Source organism: Fusarium vanettenii (genome assembly GCF_000151355.1).
Source record: "Fusarium vanettenii 77-13-4 chromosome 3 genomic scaffold NECHAsca_2_chr3_3_0, whole genome shotgun sequence".
NCBI classification, from domain to species: Eukaryota; Fungi; Ascomycota; class Sordariomycetes; order Hypocreales; family Nectriaceae; genus Fusarium; species Fusarium vanettenii.
In genome coordinates, this window is record NW_003315880.1 from 2,357,050 (window position 1) to 2,376,461 (window position 19,412).

At 52.8% G+C, this 19,412-nt stretch overlaps 5 protein-coding genes across 5 annotated transcripts; 4 read left to right on the forward strand and 1 right to left on the reverse strand.

The window, feature by feature from the left end:
- Positions 1–2,470: 2,470 nt before the first annotated feature.
- NECHADRAFT_92057 (uncharacterized protein) lies at positions 2,471–5,117 on the forward strand (the record flags this gene model as incomplete). Its single annotated transcript, XM_003052662.1, has 2 exons — positions 2,471–5,068; positions 5,103–5,117. 2 exons carry the CDS (start codon positions 2,471–2,473, stop codon positions 5,115–5,117), a joined length of 2,613 nt encoding a protein of 870 aa, XP_003052708.1.
- Positions 5,118–5,697: 580 nt separating this feature from the next.
- On the forward strand, positions 5,698–6,072 carry NECHADRAFT_35952 (uncharacterized protein; the record flags this gene model as incomplete). The annotated part of the gene is made up of 1 exon (XM_003052663.1): positions 5,698–6,072. A coding segment is annotated over one exon (375 nt), but the record flags the coding sequence as incomplete, so codon positions are not given.
- A 189-nt stretch (positions 6,073–6,261) lies between these two features.
- Positions 6,262–7,448, reverse strand: NECHADRAFT_67562 (uncharacterized protein; the record flags this gene model as incomplete). The annotated part of the gene is made up of 2 exons (XM_003053157.1): positions 6,262–7,288; positions 7,340–7,448. The coding sequence occupies 2 exons, from the start codon at positions 7,446–7,448 to the stop codon at positions 6,378–6,380; spliced, it is 1,020 nt and encodes a 339-aa protein (XP_003053203.1). The 3' UTR covers positions 6,262–6,377.
- Positions 7,449–9,210: 1,762 nt separating this feature from the next.
- Positions 9,211–11,299, forward strand: NECHADRAFT_77967 (uncharacterized protein; the record flags this gene model as incomplete). Its single annotated transcript, XM_003052664.1, has 2 exons — positions 9,211–9,501; positions 9,548–11,299. 2 exons carry the CDS (start codon positions 9,211–9,213, stop codon positions 11,297–11,299), a joined length of 2,043 nt encoding a protein of 680 aa, XP_003052710.1.
- A 4,878-nt stretch (positions 11,300–16,177) lies between these two features.
- Positions 16,178–18,350, forward strand: NECHADRAFT_92059 (uncharacterized protein; the record flags this gene model as incomplete). Its single annotated transcript, XM_003052665.1, has 2 exons — positions 16,178–16,815; positions 16,889–18,350. 2 exons carry the CDS (start codon positions 16,178–16,180, stop codon positions 18,348–18,350), a joined length of 2,100 nt encoding a protein of 699 aa, XP_003052711.1.
- Positions 18,351–19,412: the final 1,062 nt, after the last annotated feature.

Consider the following 19,412-nt stretch of genomic DNA (forward strand, 5'->3'; position numbering starts at 1 on the left):
AAACAGGAAAAAAGAGAGGGTAGCGTCATGATAAACGCGGAGAGGGAGGGTCCTTACTTAAAGAGGACATCCTTCCTTGCTGGCGCTGGCGCTGCCGCTCTGGGTTTGGCAGACGACGACGATGCCAACTCTAGTGGCCGTCGGAGCTCGCCCGAACTGTGCGGTGCCCTATCGCCGCTATCTGATGGGCCGCTGACGACGACGGGTTTATTTCACGTGTGGGATGGAGTCAAAGACGGGATCTAAGGTATTTAGCCGAGCGAGGGGACGTTGTATTGGAGTGGGCGATGCGACGGTGCGGCGTGAGTGGGTGAGAGGATGAACTGTGTAGGTGCATGAGGTTATCGTCACATGTAATTCCATCACGATGACAGAGACGGGACGGGACAGCACCTGGGGCTACCTGCAACAGGCTTGCTTCAGGGGGACGGACCCCCTGCGAACTGCAGCGCCACAGGTGAAGAGAAGGCCCCTGCCAGCGGAAGCCACAGAGGGCTGAGGTTGTATCCTAGCGGCTGAGCTCCACTGGAAAACAAGACCTAACCTCTCCCTTGGACTCAAGCCATATGCGGGTCATCTTCTCGATCTGATCCTGTGATCCGCCACCGGTTCGCTCTGTTTCATCCACGACCGGGGGGTCAGAAGGATTGGGGACAGGTAGTCCCAGTAAACATGGTTTGCTGGTATGCTTGTTTGACCTTGGCAGAAGCAATGAAGCTCAGAGACAAGAGATACCCGGCCCTCGAGACAAGAGGTCTCACTCAGCCCAGTGAATCAGCCGAGACCGCGGTGAGCTGAATATCGGACGTTGAGAATGAATCACTGCATCCAATATTCAACAATATTAACATCCAAAGCTCCAGTAAAGATCAAGAGATTTCCTCTTTTCTCGCATGATCTGACCTCGTTTAAATAATCCCCTGCTCATTGTAGATACTCGAACAATCCCAGCAGAAAAGACGTCACAGTCACAGCAAAAAAGAGACCGTTTCCTCTCCCCACGGGGGAAGAGAAAACTCGACCCGCACTCGGGGCTGATATTTTCTCAGACAACATTTCCCGATTCGTCTGCCGCGTCCTTGCCAACCGTTGCATGTTGCATCGCTTGGTCTCGAATGGCGCTCCGGGCAGAAGCAATTTGAGGCCATGGGGGGGGGGAGGGAGTGTGTGATGTGCCCTCTTTTTTTTTTTCCTCCCCCCGGTGACCGAGAAGCCCGTCTCACCGCGCAGCCCATGCCAAGCATATCTGCACTTTCTGGGGCGGCTGCTGCTGCTTGCTGCGAGGAGGTAGAAGGGGAAGGGGGGAGGAAACAAAAGGTGGAATGAGCAAAGATTTATCATTCGAGAAGGTAGAACGATCGCCATTCATTGAAACTTTGTTTGTTGTTGTGATACTATACAATGTGCGATTACTTCTATGTAGGTGATTCCTCGATACTCTCGACTACCCGTTGTCGTCTATTGTATACTGACAACTCTCTCAGGTCGAGTTTCGATGCAGACACCACGCCTGGGTCGTTCGAAAGTGGTGTCGAAACTATGAGAGGAACGAGAAGCCTTGCACGCCCAACGTTGTAGATCCGCCCGAGTTCTGGTACGCTCTCCACCACATCTGCATCTTTCCCATCTTCAACCGCGTCGAGCCTGCATATTGACGTCGTCCTAGGGGCCATAGGCTATGCTCCAAGTGTCAACCTCCAGGGCAGCTGGCCGAGACTGTGAGAAGACACTACAGCGTTGCGGACTAAGGGAGACAAAGAAGTTCAGCGTCATGAATCTAGATGCAGCAATGCATCATTGGACTCATCAGACGCGTTCTTTGGTACTGGGCGTTTGGTATAGTCGGTAGGGACACTTGGGTATATGATAGAGCGCGGGTGGATAGTCAGGTCAGGGAAGTTCGGGATATTGGAAACGGAGAGGAGTTATGGGAACCTTATTAGAGGTATAGAGAGCAATCTCATCACGGAAAGGGAGCGTTAAGGGTTTGGTACAGGTATAGCACTCAACACGAATGATTCGATTCCACTTGCAGAGATCGACATAGTCTTGTTATTTGAGTGATTGCGGCTGCCACGTCGTTTGCACATCTCGTTGCCCAGCCTTGGCAGTGCGTATCCCATTCCATGGTTGTGGGACACTGATTCTCCTATGGCCTGTCAATGAGGGCATCGTTGAGCGGACAACTGATTGGACTCCCTCGCCACGGTGATTTAAATAAAAGGCCAAGGACACTATTTCCGATACCCAATGACAGATACAACTTCGAGACAAGAAGAGCATATCTGGTATTTCTCTTTTCGGCAAAAATGTTGTCAGTCTTGAGTCGATTCCTGGTGGGTTGGAGGGGCATGAAGAGTGCTTATCGATAAAGCTTTATTTTCTGTCGTGCATCGTTTCGCGTCCTCTCCTACCAACACTCCACATCTCCTCCAACACCTTATACACGACACAACCCGATAGTCTCGCGATGGCTCCTGGCTCTGCCACCGCAGGCTCATCTGGGCAAGGGGCCAAGAAGCGAAAGGCCGACGCCCCAGCGCCCAATGCTCGCAGCGACAACTTTGCCCAGAAGCGCTCCAAGGTTCACATCGCACGCAACATTCCCGCCCAGCCCGCCGACGCCGCACTCAAGGATGGAGAACTCGACCTCCAGGCCTTTGTGGCCGCCCACGAGTTTGAGATTCGGTCTCTCGAGCAGAGCATAGCCACGTCCAAGGCTGTGGGCAGCAGCCGCGCCTTTCAGAAGGTTCCTCGAGGTTTGCGCCGTCGCACTGCGAGTCACAACCCGAAACGAGTTCCGCGCAGGTTAAGATCGCGTGCGCAAAAGGAGATGAATGAGGATAATACACCAAAGGTAGAAGCCAGGAGGAGGAAACCTAGGACAACTCGAGGACGGATACGAGCAGAGACGGCGCGACGATTGGGAATATTGGCAGCAAGAAAGCGGAGGGCTGCGCTGGAAAAGGCCAAGGAGAATGGGCAAGACGAAACCCCTGGAAGCGAATTGGCTGTGGTAGGACGAGCGCCGAGACCCAAGATTCGAAGAAACGAGCTCAACGAGCCCCCAAAACCTATGGCCAAGTTTCGAAAACGACAACTGAACAAGACTTGGCTACCCACACATGCATGGCACGCCAAGAGAGCGCGCATGACAGACCCTCTAAATCCCCTGTGGCGGTTCGCTATACCGTTGACACCAAACGAAAAGATATGCCGACCAACTCATCGAGCGCAGGGTGACAGAGGCGCTGTGGTATGGGAGATGAGTTACATGAGCACTATTGGACTATACGGAAACTCTGTTGGGATAGAAAGGGTCCTCAAGCGAGTTGGTGTTGTGCAAGATTCATGTTGGAACGAGAAGGGCAGAAAATGGAGACTGGGAACACGATCGTGGACGGGCATCTTGAGTCGAAAGACCAACACAGGACGACAAGTCATCGGTCCAGGCACAATTCTGTGGAACCCCGAGTCGTCAACACAGGCCGAGGTCCAAGAACCTCAAAAGAAGCAGAGACAAGTGTTTCTGCGCATTCATCCCTCAGCGTTTCTCGAGCTCTTCAACGAGCTACTGCAACTGATCAAGCAAGAGAACCCCCGGCTCTATATCGAGGATCTCCGGTTTGAGATTGGCAGTATTGACCTCACCGGCCCTGGCTCAACCGAGGCTCTACTCTCCGTGTTGACTCCCTATCCTTCGAAAGACAAGGCAAAGGATCAGCATGCGGAGCTCTTCCGAGGTCTCGCGGGACTTAGCAACGCAGCAACATTGCCTGCTGGTTCAATCCTCAGCTTCCCAGTCCAAGACCCTCGTCTTAGGTATCCTCCCAGACGGCTGGAGGTCTCTGATGATGCAGACGCGCAGCTACAACTTCTTGAAAAGATTGCGGCTTGGCCAGCAGAAGAGGATCTATTGCCATATGCCATCTTTGACCGAGATGCCCGCCATCGTGCGTCACAGCTCCCTTCACAGAAAAATGTTGATCGACGAAAGACGAAAAAGACTCCTGGATCTCTGCTGAAGCCAACAGCAGTCGACCCTCCCATTCCTGTCACACTCCTGGCGTCACGTACCGGCACAAGTACTCAAACCCAAGGCACATGGACTCTCCTTGCCCCCTGGAAGTGCATACAGCCGATCTGGTACAGCCTGGTACATTACCCCCTCTCGTCAGGGGGCAATCCACGGTTCGCCGGAATGGACGAGATTCGTCAGATCGCTTTCGAGCGCGGCCAGCCTTGGTTCCCAGGAGACTTTCCCGGGACGGCAGCCGGTGCTGAGTGGGAGCTTGAGGAACGGAGGAAGCGAAAGGCTGCTTGGGAGAGGCGGCCAAAGAGCAAGAGGGTGGCGTGGGAGTCGTTAGATCTCGGCGGAGGGAGGAAGGGCGAGATTGGAGATGGCTTTGCCAGCAACTTTGAGTTGTTGTTCAAGTCGACCAAGACACGGTGCTCTTCGAATAATCAAGGCGAAGACCCTATGGATATTGACCAAGACGAGTCGACGCAAAAGCCAGCACAACAGAAGTCATCAGGCATTCATGGACTACAGCAGATCTCCAAGGATGCATTCAAGCAGCTCCTTGAAATCCCTCAACCTACCACGATACCCACAAATGCACTCGTCACCGTCCGGATTACTCTACTCTCCCGCGGCGTCGTCACACCCTGCGCTCGCATCTACCGTCTCCCCCCTCCTCCAACAATCATCCCACCCTCATCTGAAGCCGAGGTCCCGGCTACAATCCCCCCAAAGTCCGCATCACACTCTTCCCTCCCACGAGACATCCGTTCCCAATGGCTCGCTCGTGTTCCGTCCTCTACTACACCCAAGAGCAAGGCTTCCAAGTCGTCAAAGCCTCGTGATTTGGACTCGTTGAAACGTGTCCTTGCGCGCGAACTCATCTCCAAGCCAACGCCTTACTCTTCCGAGCCAGCGAACCAATCCGATATGAATGGTCACCCGCTCGTTCCCAATACAGAGGATCTCATTGGTTTTGTTACCACTGGGTCATTCAGTCTCAGCGAGGGTCATGGCATGGCGATTGGATCCATCGCCGCTGAGAAGGTTCTAGACGGAATAGAACAGGATCCTAAAAAAGGGCGCCTATGTGTAGTTCGCAACACAGGTGAGAGTGTCGGCTGGATTGCGAAATGGGAGGCAATTTGATCCCAAGGCTATCGCACAGCTCATGTTCTCGGGGACTATGGCGGTATAAGAGACATGTTATATGCATTATCAAGGCGTGAGGGAGATCTGCGGGTGCCGGCATTCACGCCCTTCAATGTCATGATAGTGACGCGACAATTTATAGACGCAGACAGACGGCGGTGGGCTTAGGAATAGAGCAAAGGCGTCGTTGACATGGGCATCCACAACGCGTCTATATAAAGGCAAACGCAGAGGAGGGGTTAACTCTTCTCACATGAACAAAACTCTAACCTCCATCATTATATCATCACCACTTCTCGCTCGTGCAATATTGACGTCTTACATATATATTCGACCTTTTGACAAACATTTTCCTGCGTGGACTACTCAGAGATGGCTTCAGATGAATATCCCACGACTATATCGGGTGGATGTCTCTGCGGTTCTGTCCGATACACCTTGACTTTCCCAGATAGCCACGACTGGAAGAAAAGCGCATGTCTTTCCCCCTCCTCAAAGCTCATAAACTAACAATTCCCTTCTAGTGCGTGACATGCCAGTGCACGCAGTGCCGTAAAAACGGCGGCTCCCTCATGGCCTACTTCCACCAACTACCAGCCTCTGGCGTCGCATTCACCTCACAGACGACGCTCTCACGGTACCACGCCACCGAGGGCTGCGCGCGAGGATTCTGTACTGCCTGCGGGAGCTGGCTCTTCTGGCGCCGCGAGGCCGCGGACACCATCAGCATGTCAGTCGGCACGCTCGACGAGGATGTGCTGAAGCGCTGGGGAAAGTTGCTAGCACACGCCGAGTTGCATTTCTGGTGTGAGAATGAGATTGAGGGTGCTACTGATCATCTTCAAGGGGAGAAGTGGAAGCAAGATAATGAGGGCGAGGGAGCTGAGAGGATGAATTAAGTGGTGAAGACATGTTATATTCTCGTGTCTAGATATCTGTGGCAGAGTATTGGACAAGGCAGTATAGTCCTGGCGCTGGTGGTATCAAATCAAAGTAAAAACAACCCCCGTACATGTTTCTCATGCCATGTAGTAAAACATCATTATTCTCGCTTCAACGCCGAGTCCAACAAGGACTTCTTTTTGTTCCCTTGACAAGTGGCTCATCAAACTCTGGCCCAAACAACGCCGTGTGTATTCCAACAAAAAAAAAAAAGGCGCCATCCAAAAAGTCGCAAAGTTGCAGATTCATCAAGCTGCTTTCTCTAGTCTTCTTCGCTGATCTCGCTCTCGTCGCCGTCAGGGCTCTCCTGCTGGCTGTTTTCAAAGTTCTCAAACGCATCCTCCAAGTCCTTGGCAAGGTCATCCTCGGAGTTTTCAGCTTCTTGGTTTCCGTAGTCAACATCCATGGGCTCCGGTTCGTTATTCCGCTGTATCTGGTTGTTGACGGGGCTGGGAAGCTTAAAGTCGAAATCGGGCTCGTCGTCCTCTTCTCCGTCGGCGTCGTCGCCTTCTGATTCTCGCTGGTCCATGAACTCATCAAAACGACGTACAGATGGGAAGGCGGGGGAGAAGTCGGTTCTGCGGTTATTGCTCGTGTCGGCGCCGGGGTACTCGACAAGGAGACCGCCATCGTCGTCGTCATCCTCCTCGTCCTCTTCCTCTGGTGGCGGCGCACGTCGCTTGGGTTCTTCCTTCTTCTTCTCTGGTTGGGCGGGCATGGGCATAGGTAGAGAGAGCTCAATGTTCTTGGGGGCCTGTTTCTTCTCAACCTTGCGCTTGACCTCCTTCTTTGGCGCAGCGGGCTTGCGGGCCTTTGCTGCCGGCTTCTCGGCCGTCTTTTCGTTCTTTGCGGGTGCTGCCTTTGGCGCGGCGCCGGTGTTGCTGTCGATTTGAGGGAACTGGCGACGCAGGCTGTCGGGATCCGAGTTGGCGGGGAGTCGTGTGACGTTCATGTTAAAGGTGGAATCGACGCGGTCGAGGATAAAGGCTTCGCGGCTCGCGTCAAAGTAGAGGACATACTGATTGCTGTCGAGGTTTCGCGTTCCGGTGAATGCGTACTTTTCGTCGTTGTCGGTGTAGCTGAGGTCGTATGAGGCCGTCTTGCCGTGGACGGATGGCTTCAGGCGGGCCAGGTTTGGGGCGGAGGGAGACGAGAGTGTTGGCTTGTGGTTATCTGTATAGTTTAGCATAGGAAAGTCTCTGGGGAAGATTCAGATGGACATACATCGAATACCAGTAAAGATGCCGTCCGAGGCCTTGCCCAGGAGAGCATCGCCTAGGATGACGGGATAGTTGCCCGTCTTGGTCGGGTCGATGAGACCAGAAGCCGCCATGATGGGCAACAAGAGTAGATGTACAGCTTTGACAGATACAAAGACAAAACGATGACGAGCTTCAAAGCTCCTCCTCCTCCTCTCGTGGTGTTGTCCTCAAACAAGTTGACGGACGCGAGCGCGGGATAATCCAAGGTCAAGTCCGGGGGGCCGAGGGTCTAGAGTGAGATGGGTCGGGGCCGCTAGAAGTGGAGGGAGCTAAGTACTGAGTGTGGAGGCGATGTTGATTGACAGAGTGGGCGGGGGTCATCAACACAGTGAGTAAATGGAATAATTGTTGGGGAGGTTTTTAACTGTGATGCAATGCAAGAGTCAAATCTGTTATTCGCGTCATGAAAATGAATGTGAAAGAGAGAAAGAGAGAGAGGGGGGATGAAAGAGAGGCTGATCTGCACGCCCTTGTTACTCCACTCACAATCAATTAATGTGTGAGGCGGCGTCCATCCCAGCCACGCCTTGCTGATGTGCGTACGGATGCTCCGTGACTGTCGTCGTATCGTGTAAACAAGTGGTGTGAGCACGCAACATAGAAGGGTCAGATTCTGCACGATAAGCAATCAATTTTTGCCTCATGACGACAAATACCTCGGATATGGATTTCTTGTTGCTTCTGCAAGGAGGGTATTCACGGCAATTCACGCTCAACCACCTGTTGTGTCTAGGGTAAGCTTCTACTTTCCATGTTACACGGCATGACTCTTTCCAGACTCACATCTCGGATCAGCCAGCTCCAATGGTTTCCTCTTCAAATTCATAAGTGCTTAGTTATATGATATATCTATCCTCCATGTGCAGGCTGATATCCGAGGAAGGGCCATACTTAGTCCAGTCTCGGTTACAACAATCGTCCCTTACTAGGCCGACAGCATCTGTGCTGGAGAATGGCCTTAGGGCTGTCCCGAGAGCAAGTCCGCCGTCCACTCACCTGGCCTTGGAACTATGGCCACTCTTCTCGCAATCTACTGTCCTCTAGAGGCTAAGTAAAGGAATGAGTGCTAGAAAAAGCCCCGGTACACGTCAAAGCCGTCATTCACGTTCCCGTGAGAGGCCGTGAGATGGCCATGGGCCAAGATGGTGGTTCCCACATGGCAATGGACATTTGCTTGTTTGACCGTTATCTCCCCAAGTTGTTCAACTGGTCCATGGAAGCAGGCAGTGTCTGAATGATAGGCTCTCGATACTCTGTTCCTGGAAATATAGCCGCCCGCTGGTTAAGCGCCCAGCTGTGCATCGGGAGCCGGACCCTGCCACCAAAACCCTGCACCTCTTCAACTTCCATGACAGAAACACACGCCTCATGGATCTACTTTCAGCGTCGGCATGGTTGCAATCACACGACTTACGGGCAACTGGATTATGTGAATCTGCTAAATTTCTTTTAGAGCAAAACGAATTCTTAACAATTAAACTACAGAAAAATGCAACCTGGTCAACTATTTTGAGCAGCTTGGATTCAGCCTCAGCATGGACTGTTGGTCCCAACTCAGTCTCTGGATTTAGAAGCCCTGCTCTCGTCCAATGCGAGATGTCGTTTAGACGCCGTTACAACATCCAACTTGGATCAGGGACTCCCAGTTTAGAGCCAACAGAACCAACAACCATTGTTTGGATCTCATAAAGGAAAGGAAATATCGCTGTTTCGGTCTTTTGGTTCATTAAACAGATTTAATCGTCCGACTGCCAACCAAATCCAGATATGGGCCGTTCATATCGGTAATCTTTGTCAGTTCTTTGGTCAACGAGTCGACGACACTCAACCAAGATGAGCCAAGACAACAGTGCCGGCTTTACTGAGGCGGAACTTCGACAGCCCGGTCGCTACAACATCCAGCTGAGCGATACAGGGTCGGTGAATAGCTCCAGCACCGACCTCGTCAAGAATCAGCATCATGCTTTCAAGAAGCAGAAACTGGATCTCCAAGGCCTGTCTGCTGATTTTGCCGTCATTGTGCTGCCGTTTGGCCTTGTTATTTTCTCCTTTCTCGTCCTGCGCCTCGATGGGATTTCTGTCGACAAGGAAGTATTTGCACAATGGCAAAATGCCATCACTGTTGTAAGTTCTTGACCCCAGCCGTATCTTGAGACCAATGAACTGACAGTGCCAGCTTGCCACTCTGTTTCCCATTCTATTTGCTGCAATATTTGGACGTCTCATCTACCAGATGGCAAGATGGAGTCTGGAAAGAGGCACCTCATTGGGCTCTCTGGAGCAGCTGATGGGTAGTCGAACCGTCGGGGGTGCTGTCCTCACTCAGTTCCAGCTCAAGGCCTTGAACCCCCTGGCCATCTCTCTGATACTCGTTTGGGCTGTATCCCCCCTGGGCGCGCAGTCCATACTGCGTATGCTGGGCTCCCGACTTGACGAGCGAGGACACGATTCAAATGTTGTTTATTTCAATACGGATGCTGAATCACAGCCCTCCCACAAGGAACTTACGGCAGGAGTGTCAGAATACACCCTTGAATTCTTGTCATCCTTGGGGACCATGTTTGGCGCTGCCCTCATTTCGCCCAAGTCAATCAAGAGGGACTCGATGGATGTTTGGGGCAACGTCAAGATCCCCTTCCTGAAGTCGGACGATAATGACGGCTGGCAGAGCGTCTCGTGGACATCCAAGCTCGAGCATTACTCTGCTCTGGTTGGTGTCCCGGTGGTCAACGTCTCGATGGGGAACACCACCTTTTCTCTCGAGTCGAGCTACATTGACCTCAAATGCTCCAACATTACTCGGATGGATACGTATGGCGTTGCTCAGTACCGGGACTTTGACTGGCCCTATTGGTCGTCGCCGGGGCCTTTCAAGAACGGCACCTGGTACGGCTTCAACAACACGTTCCAAGACGAGTATCGTCGTTCCTGGGCCATCGCCCTGAACAGATTTGTCGATCTGTATTGGGCCAATAGCACGCTGGTCATGGAAAGAGCCCCGGATGCCTTCAACCTAGCAGACGCGGCCCTGACCCGACCCGCCGCCTTTGTGAACGAGACAGGGATCGAGGTCAAACCGGCAAAGCTCTACTTCCAGGCCCAGCTCAGCAACACCATGATGCGGGAACTACCCGGCCTCACAGCTTACTGTGATATCGCGCAAAAGTATGTCGAGTCTCGCGTGACGTGCCGACGGACGACTTCGACCGGCCAGCAGAACTGCACCGTCACGGCACAGAGGCCTTCGCAACGACAACACGCGCCCGAGGCCATCACACACCTCTCTTTCCCCGCCGTGTTTCGGTGGATATCTAAGTATATGCCACTGGCAACGGCAGTACGAAACGCCGGAGTATGTGACCTCGTTCTGCAGTACCTGGACATGCCAGGCCTAGATACCATGAACAACGATGTATCCGGCGGGTTTATTAATGTCGACCAAGAGTTGTTCAGCCTGCGGCTAAGCCAAGTGCTAAACACGTATATACTCCTGGGCCAGATGTATCTTCGAGCCGTCGGCAGCACCAAAACTAACAACTGGATCAAGGACAAGTGGAACGTGACAACGCCGGTCGAGGTAGTCAACCTGGTCGAGGTCTACTCAGTCACGGGGCTGTGGATGGGCTTCTGCATCTTCTCGTGCATCGCGCTCAGTGTCAGCGGGATCCTCAGCGTCTTCTTCACTCACCTGGCCAGCGGGCCCGACGTGCTCGGGTACGCGTCGACGCTGGTGCGGGACTCGCGGTACATACAGCTGCCGCCCGAGACGGGACAGATGGGCGGGGCCGACATGACGGTCGAGATGAGGGACATGAGGGTCCGGTATGGGTTCACGGGACAGAACTCCAAGGGGCAGGTGTGGGTAGGAGTTGGGCGGGAGAAGGAGACGAAACGAATAAGAGATTACATCGTACAAGACTAGATAGAATGACTAATGTAATTGATACCCTTGAACGATGAATGGTATGTGAAGAGTGATCAAGTTGGTTGTTCCATTCATCAAGACGAATCTCACCGCTCACTTCATCCCTCTGCCCGACCCGTAAGAGCCTGATGTTAACCCGTTGATTACAAGACAAACTAGAAGATCGGCAACGATTGACAGGTTGCCTTACAAGCTGTTGCCCCGAGCCAAGCCTGTTCCTGTCTGCAAAACCCCCACACCAACTACGGGACAAACTAACATAAAGTTCAGGTGACGTGTGTGACTGTTGGTGACAGCATCTGCCGACGAGCCCATCTCGATCAACAGCTCTAGGTGGACCGACAGCCTGGGTTCGATTTTTGCCCGCCGATCAAAATGCCCAACTTTCGAGCCCGTAATAAGCGCCTGCTGTTCTGTTTCCTTGTCTCAAGGGAAAGGGCGGGAGGGCGCCGTTGGGTGACGGCTCATCTCGGTCTCGGGAATCGACGATCCGGGCGTCGATCACTCATGCATACAGCTGAAAGGAAGAAGAAAAGAGGGAGGAGCGGATGTTTGACACAGTTGGGCACACCGGCTTGGCTGTTGGGCTGTCTACCCGTTGGATCATGATGCCATTTGAGATTCTTTTCCTTTCTTTGCAGGATGGCAATGTCAAATTATGAGGAAAAGCATGAAGCCCCTTGTAGTTATTCCCCAGGTCTTGCGTATGCCTCATAGTAGGCCCAATCCATTAATGTGTATGAAATGCCCCGTACTCTGTACCAACCTAGGTAAGATACGGACAAGTAGCCAAGACCATTATATGCATAATGCATAAAAGAAGCAATTCTCGATATCGCCAAGGTCTCTTTCGTACATATTCCATAAAGAGAAGCGCCTGGTCGCTGGTTGAGAGAAGCTTGAACAAGCCGGCAACCTTTACATATTCTTCAGCGGCGCCTTGTCCGTCGGTCAAGATAAACAGAGAGATGACAGCTCTGATTCAGCCACTGGAGAGGGCCCAATGGGTTCTGGAGCGTCGACGAGATCGCGCCAGGGCAGCGCCATGTCTGATGGATGGGTTGTTTTGGTGGGGATTTGTGTTGAAGGGGGTCTGCAGATGGAGCGATTATTATTCGCCAGGAGATGAAGATAGATGTTGGTTACCTCTCCGCAGTATGCAGGGTCTGGATATAGACAAGAATAGATCCTGGCCGGGAGGCAGGATATACTGTTCATAACCCGTCCTTCGGCAAACAACATGTCCTCTCCGAGGTTGACAAATACAACGTTTCCTAGACAAGCTCAGCAAGGGCATCGGAGCATCTGAATCAACATACTCCATACATAGCTGTACGTGTACGGATATACGCAGACGATTTCTAATGCAACCTGCAGATGCCCGTAATATGTCTCGTCTCCCTTGCTACCGAGCGCGCGCGCGTCTCCGTCCCTGACAGCAAAACTCCACAGCACAGCCTGTCAGATCAGATGTCAGTTTACTACTCTCTGACCGATGGCAGCTCGATCAGAGATTGTGGAGTTGCGGTCCCAGCTCTGGACGCTTCGAGGCTGGTCTCCGAGACACTCATCGTCGTTGCCAGATCAAGATCTGCGGGCATCACAAACATTTCACATTTCTCGCCTGCTTGATGGTTTTACCGCCTCGACTGAGAGTAAGAAAAACTCGGCTTTCCTTGCCGCGCCATCCTTCAGCTTAAGAGTCTAGTCCCTTCGGTAAGAGATATTCAATGTGGACTGGGCCAAGGGTAAAAAAAGTAAAACATTCACGGGACGGTAGGTAGTGTTGGTGGAGTAGTTGGAAAAGTGATCATCGCATGTTCATCTCGCGAATGACCGGCACAGCACCGATTCCGCAACTGGGACTAAACTTCTCCTCTTTGAGAAGACAAAAACGATCAAGGGGAGAAGCAAAACTTGGCAAACAAGATCCATCAAGTTCTGCATCGGCAAGACGGACAATATGTGGGGGACCCCGGCGGATGCCGTGGGAGAGATGGGGGAACTCGTTCGAGGATCCTTTGCGATTTTCAATCTCCCATAATGACTTTTCGGTCTAGTCCCTGTCGTGTTGGGCAATAATTCCCTCGGATATGTCAAATACTACAGAGTATGTGGTTATGCGACTCTGGTGCAGCAAGTTTAAGAGTTGTAGATGTGGGTCATGGTTGATGTCGTACGTTTTCAATGGGTTGAATCGGCGTCTTCCTAGCTCTTTTCTTGTACAAGAGAAAACTGAACGGTGGAAAAAGAAACGAAATCTAAGAAACTGTAACCCACTGGATCCGAACTGCCTCGGCCTCGCTTCTGCTCTGCCGGGTGGAGTTGTAGAGAAAGCCTCTCGGGGGCCTCAAGATATCACCAATCCAACGGTGTCTCTGATGACCGCATGCGATAGGGCAATGGAGTTTTCGCAGGATGAGATTGTCTTTGATCTGAGATGAAGAGATCGACATTACATTGGCGATGGGTCCAGATCCCTCAGGTTAGGTCAGGTCGGTCATTAGCAACAGGTCTTCTGACAGCAGAGTAGACCTGTAGTGTGCCATTCGGCTACGTCATGGTGCAAGCGACTACCAACGCATTCCTCTCTCTGGTAGCGAGCGGGTAGCCATCACCATAGGCTCTCCCAGTCACGCCCACGCATGCCGTCAAACGATGGGTAGCAAAATGCAATGGTGGTGTGTTGAGCACCAGTTTTAACAGCGCAAACCGCCGGTATTAAAAAGCAAAACCTCCCAAGAGGGGGGCGACGACGAAGAAGACGAGGAAAGGGAAAAAGAAACGAGAGGCTGACGGCAAAGGCAAAAGAAGAAAGGAAATAATAGGGAAATGGGACTCGTCCACGACCCGGCCGAGAGTCTCCCAATCATTGGATGTCCATTCGGCACTACCCTTCCCTCCCCCCCCTAGTCCCAAGCCTGGCCCGCCTGACCTCGCCTGACTGCCGGGGACGGCTTTGTATGAAGGAAGAGGAGGGAGGAGTCCGATGCCGTGGAACCATGTTGGCGATGGACTCGAAAAGAGCTGAAGGACGGGAGAGACAAATGTCCAAACAGAGATACCCGATCATCGAGTGTACCCCTTGACTGTAATGGCAGATTCCCGAGGCAACAGCAACAAGGGATGACGTTGGGGCAAAAGGGAGACAGTGAAATGGCTTCTCCTTGCCTTATTTGCTCCTCTCCCCGAGAACTCACATATCCATCCATCGGACAAGCTCCCATCAACTTCTATTTGACGATGGATGATCCCTTGCCCTGTTTCCCTGACCCCCTTTTTTCCCCACCACCATTGAGGCACCGCCTTTTTCGCGAGAGTCTGAGAAGAGCTTGCAGCGACAAGAGACTGACAGACAGGAAGAAGAAAACACATTGAGTGCAAAAAGGCAGGACCCTTGTCAAGCCTCCTTGTCCTCTCTGGTAAAATCGGTCCCTCTCATCATCCTCGTCCTCCCCCCCACCCATGTCTTTGCCGCCGCCCTTGGAGGAGGGGAGGGGGGTCCCCTTGTAAGCCAGACCCTGGTCAAAAAGACGCCGGCCGCAACGCAAACCAAACGAAAGAAACCCTGGCTAAGCGGTTTGCGGACCCGCCCTTTGGATCGTGAGCTGATTGAACGAACGGGGTGGATGATTGCTTCTTTGCTAGCTTCTGCGTGATGCCGATTGTCAGTTTGTTGTTGGTGGACACCGCCCGGATGATATACGGACGATGACGAGAAGAAGAAAGAGAGGGCATCGGACCGCCGAGGATGCCCTGTCCTGCCCAGCCTGCGTGTGTAAGTTGGCCCCGTTCCTGGATGGCGGTAAGATATTACGAACAAACGGATACTCGGGTCAGTAGACAGGACATCCAGCCTTATAATAATAACCTTGTTGTTCCTCTTGTAACACTCTTGCCCGTCTGATCTTGCACTCTTTCGTTCTGTTCTGGTCTGGCTCTTCCACTCTTTCGGAGCAGATATCCCAGCGTGACCACGACCACGGCCAAGTGGAGGTGCTGATAATTATTAAGGAAACACATCCCGGCCTCTTTTCTCCCCATTCAAGTTCTCCTCCTTCTTTTGAACCTGACCTCGCCTGTCAAAGAAGCCCTCCTGCATTTCTTGATCCCTGAGCCTTGTCTGTCAGCGGGACGACCCCATTTTCGATCCCTCCCTTCTTGACTCTTCTCCGAGGTCCGTCTTGGTTCTTGTTAGTGGTTGGGGCTCCATACACAAAACTATCTGGCTCACCTTTGCGCCGACCGCTCTCTTCGTTTATTACCAGATTATCTGCTATTCTATTACCGCCCTTTGCATTGGGATCTGTACACGCATACAACAACTGTTCTGTTGGCATCTCATCTGCCACGTTCCAAACCGGACCCAATTCTCCTCACCACTGGCATCGAATCGCAAACGCAAACTTGATTCTGGGCCCTGCAACTGCAACAGCGACTCCAACTGCACACGCCATTCATCCACCCGCTGAGACCCTGATTCAAAAAGACTCGAGGTGTCAGACACTGTCAATTCCGCCCGCTCTTCCGAGATAAATGCGCTATTCGCCAACGGGTACCCCAAGAGAGAAAGAGAGAAAGGATCCGTCCGTCCTTGTCCTTGTCCTTGTCCCCAACCTGCGTCCGCGTCCGTCCATCCATCGAGTCGCGCTGCCGAGCCGCCCTCTGCTGTCATCCGTACCTACCTACCTACCTTCCTAAGATATCACCCCACGCACGCCCTCAACACCACCACTTTTTTTTTCTTTAACCAATCTCTTGATTTTCCTCTCAATCATGCACTGAAGGAGGCCAAGAAAACATAGACTCTTGAACCCGACTCCCACGTTTTTCCTCCTCCCCCAATCTCCCCTGGCAGAGTCGCCCTTAACAGCCATGGCAGCTGCGGTGCTTCGCCAGGGCCCTATCATCGCCATCGACATGCCCGCCAACTCTAACACCACCACGACGCCTCTAACCACCACCAGCGTCAGCGCCGGCGTCAAAACCGGCTCCGACCCCGAACACGACGCCACACCCCCCGAGCTTAGCGATATCGACTACTTCCTTACCGTTCTCCAGTTGCCCTCTGGCCGAACCGAGGGCCAGATAGAGGATGACCTCGTCTCCAAGGCCAGCGCACTGGGTATCTCGACTGCTGCCGTGGCCGATAAGCGAATCACCTCGAGCGTCGAGTCAGCCTCTACCGTCTACAACGCCCGCACGTTTTCCATGCTATCTGGTGGATCGACAAGCACAGCTCTTACTACGCATTCCTCCCTCTTTGGTCCGCCTACACCCGACCTCTCGAGCGCCAGGCAGTCCAAGGATTTGAGCTTTGCTCAGTACGAGCGTTACTTGTCCATTATCGACCCTCACCACAACCATCCCAAGTTCAAGGAGCCGCCACCTCCGGATCCGACCACCCAGAGCATCTTTAGTGGCAAGACCAACAAGCGAAGCCTTTTCGGCGTCAAATCGGGATTCAAGCTGCGATGGAGGAAAAAGACTCCCCAACCTCTCGAGGTCCTCATGTGTGTACTTCCCCGGATCCCGACCTGGACCGTCTCACAAGAAAATGATAGTGTGCTGACCTGCTTCTTATAGGACCTGCGTGTGCTGCCATGCCGATTTCAAGAGCTCAAGCTCATTACACAGCATCGCCTGCGGCCACACATACTGCGCCGACTGCCTTAGATCGCTGATTCACGCCTCCATGGCTGATGAGTCCAGCATGCCTCCACGGTGCTGCGCTCAGCCGCTCCCGGGCTCTATTATCAAGGACCTGTTGAGTCGGGACGCTCAGCAGGAGTTCCTCAAAGCCATTATTCAGTACAGTACTCCCTGGCAGGCGAGGATATTCTGTCCCAACCCCTCCTGCGGCGAGTTCATTCCGCCACACTACAAGCTGGATCCGAAATATCCCTTCAATGTCACCTGCCGCAAGTGCAACACCCGGGCATGCCTCATGTGTAAGCGCAACGCCCACCCGACCGGAAAGGACTGCCCAGAGGATTGGGAGCTGGATCAGGTCTTGAAGATGGGTGACAAGGCCGGCTGGAGGCGGTGTTACAAGTGCCGGAATCTGGTCGAGCTTGTCGAAGGTTGCACCCACATGACTTGTCGGTGCAAGGCCCAGTTCTGCTACATCTGTGGTGGCGTGTGGGACGCCAATATTGGGTGCCCCAACTACTGCAATGGCGAGGAAGAGATGGAACGGAGGAGGCGGGAGGAGCAGGTCCAGCTCGCCGAGTATGAGGCAGAGAAGCTTGTGCAAGAAGCCGCAGCCGCCGCGGCGTCAGCTGAACGACTCGAAGCCGAGGAGCGAACACGAAACAAGGACGACTTTTCCAACCTGGCCGAAATGCAGCAGCACGAAATGGAGCGGTTCCTCGAGTTTGCCGAACAAGGCAGGGAACACATGAGGGCCCGATATGCGGAGCAGAAACAGGCCATGGTGGAACGACACGCGGATCAGGAAGAAAAGATGAAGGAGAAGCACGCTAGGACTGTCAGCCACCTCGAGGATCGGCAAGTGGCTGCCGAGATGGACCTCCGATCTACTCTGGAGGCGAGCGAGCGAAGTGTCAAGATCCGACTCAAGCATATGGAGGCTTATTGCGATGGTCTCGGTCGTGGTGGTGACCCCAGCTCAAGCTCGACTTCCCTCCCCCATCGCGTGGTGACGGAGCGGGACCTCCGTGAATTAGGCCAGCAGTACAACATCCGGGACGGCATGGAGAGGTCGCACCAAGCCAAGATCAATGTCATGCGGGACCGACAGGCCAAACGCATGGAGGAGCTCATGGACCGCCAGGAGAACGAGCATGAAAAGTTTCTTGACCGATGCCGTGACGAGCTTGAGGCCCTCGCTGTCCAAGCTACCCACGACGAAGAGACGTTTGCCGGCACGTTTGCCACCAGAAAGGCCAAGCTGGTGCGCCGGTGGGAACTCGCCATTGAGATTCTTCGCAAGGAACTCGAGGCCCACGATGGCGTCAAGTATGCCCCGATTCCAACACCGACGTGGCCCGAGGAGAAGACGGCAGAGTCCCCTTCGACAGAGTAAGCACGTCTTTGCTTTGGGTATTATCAATGAGCGATACCGTGCAACGAAGAGCACGAGTGGACAATGCATTTCAGCAACGGCCTTGACGAGCACCCGGATTTTACTACTATACTACCTATCTATGTTCCCTTGGGATATTTACGACCACCCCGATTTCTTTTCTTTTTCAACCTTTTTTGTTTATACGACTTTTTACTTTGTACGGCATGATACCAGGCCAACCAGCCAGGGGAAGCGGGCAGCTCTCGAGCATGTCCCGCCGGTTTATTTGAAGTTGAACGCATTTTCAAGCATCAGCATAGCATTGTCGTCTATTTCCTTTTTCCTATACACTGCGGACCTATTTCCAGGTCACGAAAAGAGCGACGGACAGGCGGGTGAGATGTTATCACGACCTCACCCTGCCATGTTAATCGACGTTGGAGAGGGAGCGTGTCTATTTTTTCTCCATTTTGTGATTTACCTAGTTCATACCCCCAGACGTTGGTCGTGCTGCGTCATGATAGATTGGAGATCTCCAGATCATAGAAAGATGAGAGGGTTATTGACATTTGCGAGTTTGTACTCGACACTGGCTTGGTGTGTAATGATCTGGATGTTGTGAGACTTGTATGGATAGATGATGAATGGAGGATGCCCTGGGATTGATAGAAGGGAGGTGAAGTGAATTGACGAACCAGATGACCAAAGCGTCTAATCTGTATGCATGTCTCTTAAATTATGGTTCCCGAGTGAGACACTTGTTGAGTGAGGGCATGATCCTTGAGCTGTCTGTCGATAGTAGATGAAGGCTGGAGTTCCTTGGATCTAGCTCAGGCTCACCGTGCCCATCGCAATTTGTTTGCCTCCGAGGTTGTTGACCAAAAACTCTATTCAACCTCGTCTCTCTTCGGCATCCTACGTTAGAAGCACGGCTTCCTGCTCACAATCATGCCGGTAGATGTCGAACCCCCGAGAAGGCGAAAAAAAAAAAAGGCAACCGCATCAAGCGAATGGTGTTGCAGTGCTACATGGAATAGAGTTGCAATGACCATACGCGCGCACATACACACGATCCTTGTG